The 12,579-nt window shown below is 38.4% G+C and overlaps 1 protein-coding gene across 19 annotated transcripts in view; it reads right to left on the minus strand.

Moving 5' to 3' along the window:
• Window positions 1–12,579, minus strand: part of MYO9A (myosin IXA) — a 284,781-nt gene that overhangs the window by 132,958 nt on the left and 139,244 nt on the right. For all 19 annotated transcript variants that reach the window (XM_078333528.1, XM_054240463.2, XM_078333527.1 and 16 more), the window contains one exon: window positions 7,254–7,395. In XM_078333528.1, coding sequence (XP_078189654.1) covers window positions 7,254–7,395 — 142 coding nt within the window. The remainder of the gene's footprint in view (window positions 1–7,253; window positions 7,396–12,579) is intronic.

The raw sequence follows: 12,579 nt of genomic DNA on the forward strand, positions 1-12,579 counted from the left end.
GAAGATCAAGAGATCAGTTTTGTCCAAGTGAAGTTTGTGCCAGTGAGGATAATAATAGTAGGTAACATTTATTGAGAGGTTAGTATGTATCTAGCACTCTTCTAAGCATTTTACATGTATTGTCTCATGTAATCGCATTTAATCCTCCTAATAATCCTTTCAGATAGATATTACTACTCCCATTTTATAGAAGAGAAAACTGAATCAGAGAGAGGTGAAATATCCTGGCCCCTATCACACAGTAATCGAAGAGCAAGGGCTCAAACATATTCACTCAAAACCAAATAGCTGTGTGAATCTGCAGTCCTATGGAGATTTCAGAAAATACCTTTGGTTACTATCAGCATATCGATTTTAACAAGGTCTCAATCTTCAATACAGGTTAGGCTGGAGTGCAGTTGGCACCATCATAACTCACTGCAGCTTCTAACTCCTGGACTCAGGCAATCCTCTGCCTCAGCCTCCCTGGGAGTTGAGGTGTGTACCCCTATGCCCAGCTAGTATTTTTCTTAATTTTTGTAGAGACAGAGTCTTACTATGTTGTCCAGGCTGGTATCAAACTCCTGGCCTCAAGTAATTCCCCCACATCAGCCTCCCAAAGTGCTGGCAGTACAGGTATAAGGAATTGTGCACAGACAGCATATAGATTTTTTAAGCTGAATAAGAAGGAATGTAAATAGGCAGGAACAACCATCTACCAAAGAACAGAGGTTGGAGGAGCTAGAACACAAGAAAATGGGTTAAAATGCACCATAAACAAATGAGGAAAGTAAGCTTTCACTCTGGAAAGAAGGACCTAGAATGATGTTACAGCATAGGCATTGACTACAATCTTACCAAATGGAAGGATTAAAAACTTGGTAAGTAAGTCACTCCAAGCTGGTACAGCGTCATAGAATACCTCTAACTCGGAATTCTGAGAAACATATTTAATATTATGTCATCTATCCTTATATACAGAAGTCAGCTTGGACTCATCCTATTACTTTTAGGGCTTTCCTTTCCTAATTCTTCTTTATTCTGCTGAGAACAAGAAAAAACAGGAAACATACCAGGAATCTTCGTCCTTGGCTTGTCCCTACATACCCTTAGAGCAAACGTTATGTATTTTTTTTTTTAAATCAATAAACTTGAATAAGAGTATTCAAATCCAAATAACCTCTTATTCCATAATCAGCAACTAATAACTACTGATGGCAGACAAGCTGTGAGGCATAAACTTAATGTATTTACCTAACTTATTTTTATCCAGTTCTAGTAACTATTCAATAACAGATTCAGTCATAAACCATAATTTACTGATAAGTAAACAGAAAGGTAAAGCAGTTTACTGAAGGTTAAACAGACAATATGTACCATTGCAGGAACTGAAACACCAGTCTACCTTACTCCTTTTAATAACTACACTCTACAACCTAAAATTCTGGGATTCTTTTCAAGTGTTGAGAGTAACCAGTGGCCTTCATTTTCAAAATGAAATAGTCTGTCTTCATATTTCTAGATTTCTAAGTACATTATCAACTGACCATATCATTCTTCTTAAAATTCTCTCTTCTAGTTTCCATAAGAAAATACTTTGTGGTTTACTACTTACCTCCTGTGCCGCCCTTCTAAGTCCTTAAGTTCATATTGGAAATTCAAAGTGGGTTTAATAGTGTGTACTCACTTCTCTTTTTTTGCTTTTTGTTTGCTTTTGAGACAGGGTCTTGCTCTGCTGCCCAGGCTGGAGTGCAGTGTGGCACGATCTCATTTCACTGCAACCTCTGCCTGCCGGGCTCAACTGAATTCTCCCTCTCTGCCTCCCAAGTAGCTGGGACTACAGGCACACCCCCCAACGCCCAGCTAATTTTTTGTATTTTTTGCAGACAACAGGTCTTGCCATGTTGCCCAGGATGATCTTAAACTCTGGGACTTAAGTGATCCAACCACCTCAGCCTCCCAAAGTGCTGATACTACAGGCGTGAGGCCCCATGCCTGGTTGTGCACTCATTTCTTTACTCAACCCTCTTATATCAAGTGACCAGAACCGTAATTAAGATTTTAAATTAGCACTATCGACATGATGAAGCCCAAATGTGTATTTCCAGATCAGATTTTTCTTATTATTTCTTGAGATCCATTAACACAGCTTAAAGGTTATGTCTAATCTGAAAGAAAACATTTAAGACCAGTAGTACATTTACATGTTTGGAAGCATTCACTAGTAAAACCATGTGGGCCTGGGATTTCCTTTGTGGAAAAGTTCTGAACTACTGATTCCAATTATTTAGCCAATAGAATTTTCAGGTTTTTCTATTTATTCTGGTGTTAGTTTTGGTAAAATGTGTTTTAATGGAATTTATCCTTTTTTTGTTTTCAAATTTACTGACAAAATATATTCATATCTTTTTGGTATCTGCAGTGTATGTAGTAAAGTTCTCTTTTTTCATTCCTGGTATCTGTAATCTATGAATTTTTTTATATCATCCGTTATTTTCCTATTACATTTAATAAAGAACTAACTTTTGGCTTCGTTGATTTCTTTATTCAATGTCTGCTTTATATTACACTGATTTCTGGTCTTTTTACACTCTTTCTCTAATTTCTTTGAGTGTGATTTGCTCTTCTTTTCCTAGTTTCTCACACAGAAGCTTAGATAACCACTTTTCAATCAGGCGTGGTGGCTCATACCTGTAATCCCAGCACTCTCGGAAAGCCGAGGTGGGGAGATCACTTGAGGCCAGAAGTTTGAGACCAGCCTGGCCAACAGGGCAAAACCCCATCTCTACCAAAAATACAAAAATTAGCCAGGCATGGTGGCACAAGCCTGTAATCCCAGCTACTCGGGAGGCTGAGGCACAAGAATTGCTTGAACCTGGGTGTGGTGGTTGCAGTAAGCTGAGATCCCACGACTGCACTCCAGCCTCGGTGACAGAACACGACTGTCTCAAAAAAAGAGAAGAAGCTTAGATAACTACCTTTCAACTTTTCTTCCTTTGCAATATATGCATTTAAAGTTATAAATTTTCCTGTATTCACTTCTTTAACTCTCCTAAGTTTCTGATAATGCTGTATTTCACTGATGTTCAGTATAACATATTATAATTTTAATAATTTATTTTATTTATTTATTCATTTATTTTTAGACAGTGTTTCACTCTTATTGCTCAGGCTAGAGTGCAATGGCGTGATCTCGGATCACAGCAACCTCTGTCCCCTGGGTTCAAGCGATTCTCCTGCCTCAGCCTCCTGAGTAGCTGGCATTATAGGCATGCACCACCACACCTGGATAATTTTGTATTTTTAGTACAGACAGGGTTTCTCCATGTTGTTCAGGCTGATCTCAAACTCCCCACCCAAGGGAGACCTCGGCCTCCCAAAGTGGTGGAATTACAGGCATGAGTCACCACACGTGGCCAACAATTTATTATTATAAGAAGTAATTTATATTGTGATTTCTTTTTCGACTCACAAAGTTATTCAGAAGAGGTTCTGCCTAATTTCTGAATAACCAATGATTTTCTAAGTTATCCTTATGATGTGCTAATTAGATCAGCTGTTTAACAGTGCTGTTTGTATTGATTTTGCATGTGCTTGTTCTGTTAGTTACAAAGAGAGGCATTAAAATCTATAATTTTTCAGTTTTCTTCTTTTTACTCAGAAAAATATTGAAGAAAAAATCTACAGTTATAATGATGAACTTATCTAGGTCTACTTTTCCTTCGCTTTTTTTCCTTACTTTACCTATTTTGAATCAGTCATTAGGTACATACATCATCAAGTGATTTGCTAAGCGAGGTGGCTCATGCCTGTAATCCTAGCACTTTGGGAGGTTGAGGAGGATGGATCAACTGAGGTCAGAAGTTCGAAACCATTCTGGTGAAACTGCATCTCTACTAAAAAATATAACAATTAGTCAGGTATGGTGGCAGGTGTCTGTAATCTCAGCTACTCAGGAGGCTGAGGCAGGAGAATCACTTGAAACTGGAGTGAGGGGGTGGGGGCAGAGGTTGCAGTGAGCCAAGGTCGCACCACTTCACTGCAGCCTGGGTGAAAGAGTAAAGCAAGACTCCGTCTCAACACAAAAAAAGTATTTATTGATTATGTCTTCTTGTTGAACTGGCCCCTTTTATCATTATAAAATGTCCTTTGTATCTCTAATAATATTTCTGGTCTTAAAGTCCATTTTGTCCTATAATAATTTTTTTTTGAGACAATCTCACTTTGTTACCCAGGCTGGAGTGCACTGGCGCTATCTCAGCTCACTGCAACTTTCACCTCCCAGGTTCAAGAGATTCTCCTGTCTCAGCCTCCGCAGTAGCTGGGATTACAGGTGTGCACCACCACACCCAGCTAATTTTTGCATTTTTAGTAGAGATGGAGTCTCACCATGTTGGCCAGGTTAGTCTCAGATTTCTGACCTCAGATAATCCACCTGCCTCAGCCTCCCAAAGTGCTGGGATTATAGATGTGAGCCACCGTGCCCAGCCTATCCTGTAATTACATAATTACACCAGCTCTTATCCTTTTTTCCATCCTTCTACTTTCAACCAGCTGATAACATGGATGTATATATATACACACACTTGCCTGGGATATTCTATATATACATATACACACACATATATATGATTCCATTTATCTAAAATTTAATTAAAAGTAAAATTAAGAATGATAAAAATTAGAGCAATGGTAATCTCTGAGGGGAGCTGATTGAGAAAGGGTATGAAAGAAATCTAAATACTTTATTTGTGCACTTTAGGCACAATATCCTCAAGTTTTTCTACAGCACAAGCTTTTGTTTCGTTTTACATTTTAAACTATATTCACAATTTCTATTCCTTCCAGTATTTTCCATCTTAGGAAACAGTAACTCCAAAGCACCCATCAGCTCTAGCCAGAGGTCACTTACTCATTTAGAGTCCATCAATAAAGTCTACGGATGGTTTACCTCCAAAAATATATCACATAATCATCTGTATCTCCCCATAACCTCTACTGCCACTCCAGTGCTTCAGTTCACTTAACTTAAAACTTACTTCAGTTTCACTTCAACTTAAAAAAAAATGCTACCTAACTGATCTCCTAGATTCCACTCTCACCCTCTGCTCTGTCTTTTCCTCAAGGTAATCAATGCAATCTTTTAAAACTACAAGTCACTATATTTTTAAATACTTTAATTTAAAAATAATATTTTAATACTCTGCTTAAAATATGATCACAGTGGGTCAGGTGCGGTGGCTCACTCCTGTAATCCCAGCACTTTGGGAGGCCGAAGCAGGCAAATCATGAGATCAAGAGATCAAGACCATCCTGGCCAACAGAGTGAAACCCCTAATTTTTTAAAATTATTTTGTAAAAATACAAAAATTAGCTAGGTGTGGTGGCATGTGCCTGTAGTCCCAGCTACTTGGGAAGCTAAGGCAGGAGAACTGCTTGAACCCAGGAGGCGGAGGTTGCAGTGAGCCGAGACTGCACCACTGCACTCCAGGCTGGCACTTGGAGACAAAGCTAGACTCCTGTCTCAGAAAGAAAAAAAAAATTGATCACAGTGCCACATAATTTTTATAAAAACTAAACTCAGCTACAAGTCCTGAAGAATAACCCACTGTCTATTCTCTAAGTTCATTTCATGTTATTCTCCTTAGTTCATTATAATCTATTAGCACTTACCTGTTTTCAATTATTTCAACATATCAAACTCTTTCCTATCTCATGGTCTATAATATTCAGAACTCCTCATCAAGGTAACATTTATTTCAGGTCATCTCTCAAAATTTAAGTTTCCTTTTTTTTTTTTTTTTGAGACGGAGTTTCGCTCTTGTTACCCAGGCTGGGGTGCAATGGTGGAGGATCTCAATGCAACCTCCGCCTCCTGGGTTCAGGCAATTCTCCTGCCTCAGCCTCCTGAGTAGCTGAGATTACAGGCACGTGCCACCATGCCCAGCTAATTTTTTGTATTTTTAGTAGAGACGGGGTTTCACCATGTTGACCAGGATGGTCTCGATCTCTTGACCTCGTGATCCACCCGCCTCAGCCTCCCGAAGTGCTGGGATTACAGGCGTGAGCCACCGTGCCCGGCCCAAAAATTTAAGTTTCTTAGAGAGGTGTTCATGTATTCACACATTCAAAATTCACTATTTTATTGCTTTCTGTCATAGAACCCATTCACTTATTTATACCACAAAGCCCATTTATCTATATGTTACATAAACAGGTATATATATATGCACATATGTATGTATATGTGTATAATCAGGAATATATCTATCATTAGATCATTCCAAACACCAAGCACAGAGTCTGACACATATTCTGTGTTAAATAAATACTTCTTAAATAAATCAATCAATAAATGGATGAATAAATGATCTTAAGACACTCAACTCAAGAACAGGGAGAAAACATTTTACTCCACTATTCTCCGTATCATCACTGCCTTACCTGGGAAGTTAAATGCCTTAAAGAGCAGGCTTAAACATCAAGTAGTTGAAGAATAATAGACTCACAAATTACACAAGAAATGGACAAAATTATGAAGATTCCACTCCACAGATGTTAAGAATGTCAATACACTCATGAAAAGTGCAACTCACAAATGCCTAATGGTAAACAGAGACATGAAAGCCTTATGAGTGTAGAGAAGGAAAAAATTCAACAAATTATGTGGATAAATAAGTGAGTTTGGCCGGGCATGGTGGCTCAAGCCTGTAATCCCAGCACTTTGGGAGGCCGAGGCAGGTGGATCACGAGGTGAAGAGATCGAGACCATCTGGTCAACATGGTGAAACTCAGTCTCTACTAAAAATACAAAAATTAGCTGGGCATGGTGGCGTGCGCCTGTAGTCCCAGCTACTCGGGAGGCTGAGGCAGGAGAATTGCCTGAACCCAGGAGGCAGAGGTTGCGGTGAGCCGAGATCGTGCCACTGCACTCCAGCCTGGGTAACAAGAGTGAAACTCCCGTCTCAAAAAAAAAAAAAAAAAGTGAGTTTGAGACATACAGATGCAATCTAATTCTTTCGGATCTAAAAAGGTTATCAGGATGGACTGACAACATCAGGTTTATCTCTAGGCAGAAACCAACAGAAACCTTACCTTACCTAAGACAGTAAGGTGCTGAAAAGCAGAATCTAAGTTTTAGTAGTATCCTTATAAAATATCTCCAGTTATTACTGATCAAAACTCTTCACAAACAGGGTAGTGTGCCAGGGACAGTGACATAGTTAAGAACACATCTCTGCCCTGTAAGCATATTCAATGAGAAATTTACTAACCTTTACCCCGTATTTTACTTTTCCAGCATAATGTTTTATAATGAAAGCAGGCTCCATCACGGCTGGAAATTCAATGTAAGAATTATCTTCATGTTGATGCTTAAACTTGTCTAGTAATGTTTGATTTGTAGCCTGTGGAAAGCTGAATTAAAAAAAAAAGAAGAAGAAAATAACTCTAAAGAAAGATGAGAAAGATGCAGTAATTAGTACAGTCCATTTTACAGTAATTATAATTACATTGCCATCTTACACATATAGCAGTTTACAAAAGTTTTCGTCCATATTATCTAATCTAATTCTCATAAGCTAAAAAGTAATAATAAATATTGGTGTTACTATTTTATAGATAAGGGATCAAAAGTTTTGATTTGCCTATACTCACACTTTGCAATAGCAGTATCAAGAAATTAACTCATTACATACTTAGCTTCAATTGCATTGTTCTGAACTAGTGTAAAACCCAAGGGAAAATAAAATCCAAATCATATATTCTTTGGGGCCAAGAACTTCCAAATAAGAGAATAATCTCTCAATTCTCATAGGTCTTAAAAATTCATAAAAATTATCTGATTTCCTGTTTCTTCATGCATAAATAAGTAGCCATTTTCTTACTATACCAATTATTATTTGCACTCATTGATTGTACTGATCAATTGAGCACTTAATATCCAGGAATCACACAAACTATTTAACTGCATAATAGGAAATATGGAAATACAAAAGTTCAAAAGAGAAAAAAATAATCAGTGGTGTGAATAATGAAAAGGTTCACACAGGACATAGTAAGCAATTGCGAACCAGATGTTGAAGGTTGGGGAAGAGTTTCAAGTAGAGAAAATGTAATGCCAAAAAAAAAAAAAGAGAAAAAGGAGAGTTTCAGAAAACAGCTTCATTTAATGGTAGCTAAAATAATGAAAAATGTGACATGAGGTTGTAATGTGGCTTAATACAAATCTAATGTGTAAAAATCATTCCAAAATTACAACAAACATAGTTAATTACATAGTATGCACTGCAAACCATATGGAGAATGACCTTTGACATCAGACAATCATAGTTTAGATTACTCATTCTATCAGTTACCTGGGGCAAACTAAGTAACCTTCTTTGAGAAGTGGTCTTCTAATTCACAAGATGAGATAGCAGGTAACACAGTGCCAGCAGAATTAAATAAAACTAGTAAAAACATCTAGCAACAGCAGGCATCCTCTAGGGATTAAACATACCAACTTTATGTTGCCAACACTGCTATTTTCCTGGTCACCTTGGCCTACTTCTGTATTCAAATATCTCTTCCTCAAAATATCACCATCTAGCTTACTCCAAAACTTTAAAGCCATTTTACAATGGATTACTATTTCAAACAGAGCAGCACAACTCCTACAAGAGTCTCATGAATCTTCTTTCAAGTCACCAAAGCATATTATCAAAATAAGTTTTCCTATAATAGTGCTTTAATCATGTGCCCCCTCTGCTCAAAACTTTATAGATCACCAAGGCAAAAAGAATGACACCAAGCTCCTAAGCCTAGGCTAACTCAACCTCTGCAAACGTATGTCTCACTATTTCACAGCAATATGCTTCTCTTAAGGCAGTATGCTCACCTCATTGTCTCTAGGTTAGGGTTTATTTGCCTTCTAATCATCTGAGTAATCAAAAAGCTTATGATATATTTTCTCTTACTTTTAAACGGAAATAGAAATTTTCAAAGGAAGAAGGACAGACATGAAAACAGTCTTTACTTGAAACTAAAAAAGATGGAAAGTTCTTGCATTCAACATACATTTATGGATACTTATTACAAGGCCAAAATATGTAGAACACAAGAAAATCATTCACTATTGCTCATATCAAAGCTCTTAATCTAGTGTTTCCCAAAGGCTATCTGCAAAGGCAGCCTCAGAAGAACCTCTAGAGATCTGAAAACTACCAATGCCGGGACCCCACCTACTGCAATTCTGACTTAACTGATTAGGGGGATGACTTAACGTCAGTGATATTTACAAAGTCCCAAGGTAATTCTTATGAGAGGCAAGATTCACAAAATGCTGCTGTAAATGAATGCTCTAATCCTAACTTCAGTCACTGTTAAAATGTAGATTCTGATTCAACAGATATGGAGTGAAGGCCTGAGATTCTGCATTTCTAAGATTCAAAGTGGTCCACTGCTGCTGACAGAAGACGACACTTTGAATACTACAAGGAAGACTGATAATATTCCTAACATCCTATTCATATGTAACTCTTATACAATATTCCTCCTTTCTAAATGCCACCCTACATCCTACAGAATCTAGCTTAAATAACTTGCCCCATATCACATAGCCATTAAGTAGTAGAGAAAGGCTAAACCAAGACCTCCGACGTTAAAACCCATATACTTGGAGCACTACAAACACACTGCATGAAGTAAAAACACAACTAAGGATATTATATATTCTCTGTAAAAAAAAATATTTTTAGAGGAAAAGATACTCAGTAAAGTCCTGAAATAGTTCTTCCAAATGTGACTTTATTTTCAATCCAGTTTTTTTTACAGGTAAATGGCAGAGAAAAAATATTTCATGCCTTTGCATTTTCTGTAATGTTAAAACATAGAGATTCTTTACAAGGACTGGTAATAACTACAGGACTGACTAATAAAAAGATTATTCAGTCCAGTCTCCACCTACAACAACACGCTGACAGATTATGCAAAGTAATTATAATAATAGGAAATTACATTAATTGTTAAAGCAGCTGCTAATCAGCTCTAATAGTTATACAGTTTTTTTATTTTTATTTTATTTTATTTTGAGACAGAGTTTCGCTCTTTTTACCCAGGCTGGAATGCAATGGCGCGATCTCGGCTCACCACAACCTCTGCCTCCTGGGTTCAAGCAATTCTCCTGCCTCAGCCTCCCGAGTAGCTGGGACTACAGGCGCGCGCCACCATGCCCAGCTAATTTTTTTATTTATTTATTTATTTTTTTTTTTAGTAGAGACGGGTTTTCATCATGTTGACCAGGATGATCTCGATCTTGACCTCGTGATCCACCCGCCTCGGTCTCCCAAAGTGCTGGGATTATAGGTGTGAGCCACCGCACCCGGCTATAAAGTTCTTTATTGAGCCAAAACTTATCTCCCTGAAATTTATGGCAACATGGCTCAACCCCAGTAGCTTTCAGGTAACAGCAAAGAAGTGTCATTCTCATTATTGGGTTAAATCTATGTGAGGTAGCAACTGATCAGGAAATTATAGTCTTTGTATAATAAGATGAGCATGCAATGAAATTTTGCTTAAAGAATGACAAGACAGGACAGGCACAGTGACTCTCATATGTAATCCCAGCACTTTGAGAGGCTAAAGCGGGAGGACAGCTTGAGCCCAGGAGTTTGAGACCAGCCTGGGCAACAAAGTTGAGTCCTTGTCCCTGCAAAAACATTGTTACAATTAGCTAGATCTGATGGTATGTGCCTGTGTAGTCCCAGCTACTCTGGAGGCTGAGGTGAGATCACTGGAGCCCATGAATTCAAGGCTTCACTGAGCCATAACCACGCCACTGCATTCCAGCCTGAGCTACAGAGCAAGACCCAGTCTCCAAAAAAAAAAGTAATTCCACTACCTCACTTTTGATGTTGATTTTATATATAGTTGTAATACTCTAATTTTATATATATGTATATGTAAAAGATATATATACATATATGTGTGTGTGTATATATATATATATAGTTTTTTTCCATGGTTTCTGACTTATAACTCCTATAGCCCTTGGTATAGTCTTTTGTTATAATGTTAACGTGCTTCAGGCCTCAGGAAACAGAATCTCTCTTCTCTAACCTTCTTCTGTCCTCCTTTTACCTGGCCAAGGCAGGCCTCTAATCTGATTGTGGGTTATAAGACCTTCATTCCAGAAAGGCTCTATCCCCACATTCTGAAGGAAAGAATGCTGCACAAGAGGCCAGGAAGAATCTGGACAGACAAGCCTTGCTGGGCTTCCCACTCAGTCTATTTGTATGAGATCATGCTCTTTGGTCCAATCAGATTTCTACACAGTTGTCAAGAATGTCTATGTAATGAAGCCTCCATAAAAAACCCAAAAGGACAGCATTTGGAGAGCTTCCAGATAGCTGAACATGTAGGTGTTCCTGGAAGGCAGTGTGCCCAAGAAGGACATGGATACTCTGTACTCCTTCCCCAATACCTTGCCCTACACATCTCTTCATTATATCCTTTGCAATATCCTTTACAATACACTGGGATAAATGTAAGTAAGGGTTTTCCTGAGTCCTGCAAGCCATTCCGGCAAATTAATTGAACTCAAGGAGAAGCTAATTGGCAGAAGTTCTGGAGGAGTAAACTACTGACTGGTGTCTGAAGGTGGGGTGGGCAGCAGTTTTGGGGACTGAATCCTCTATCTGTGGGATCTGATGCTACCTCCAGGTAGATAGTGTCAAATCTGAATTAGAGGACACCCAGTTGGTGTCCACAGCTTGCTGGTGGGGAAAACTCCACACACATTTGGCCAGAGGTTTTCATGTTGATCGTTATGATGAGAGAGCAGAGAAAAACATGGTTTGAATGTTTTTCCCAAATAATTGGTTTCAGAGAAGTGAGATTTGCTAGAAAGACCCTGGCTCACTGAAACATGTGGTTTGAGAAAAGAAAGGATAAAAGGGTAGAAGATGAGAAACCTTTGTTTTGGTGTGGCCACAGGGTCACCCAAGGTATGAAGCCATAGCTGCTATGCTCAGTTACTAAAGGTAAAAGTTATCAGTGGAACTGAGAGATGGTTCCAACTCCTGGGGAGTTGATTCATCGGCTACATAAGGAAAAGCAAACTAATAAGAAAAAATGAACTATTCAATCCCTTAATTATTGTTATTGGTAATAGCTAAAATGAAATTTAAATAGAGTACTGTGTTGGTCCTTGAAGCTGGATCAAGCTCAGATCTTGATCTGTTTGAGCTCAGGCTGCTAGCCTCAAAGTCTTGGAGGCAAGGACAGAATTGTGCAGGGACAACAAAGTACCTCTGAGACATGTGGTTACCAAGAAGGCAGTCAATGTGGAAGAAGGGCAAAATGAAGTAGCTACTGAACTGGAGGGCATAGTGTGAAGGAATAGTTTCATTTTGTAGATTGGTATCATCAGCTTCCTAAGAACCTTTACTAAAATGGATTGTGAGAGTAACTACATTAGGGGCAGTAGCTTTGCTTTTAAATGCTGCAGTGGACGAGTGTCTGGGTTGATGCAGGATATACAACTCACTACTAAGCAATCTCAGACATCTATACACGATTGAGATACACAAGAGGTTATTCCTGAGGTAAAAGCCAGCCTAG

Source organism: Callithrix jacchus, chromosome 8, assembly GCF_049354715.1.
Source record: "Callithrix jacchus isolate 240 chromosome 8, calJac240_pri, whole genome shotgun sequence".
Taxonomy (NCBI): Eukaryota; Metazoa; Chordata; class Mammalia; order Primates; family Cebidae; genus Callithrix; species Callithrix jacchus.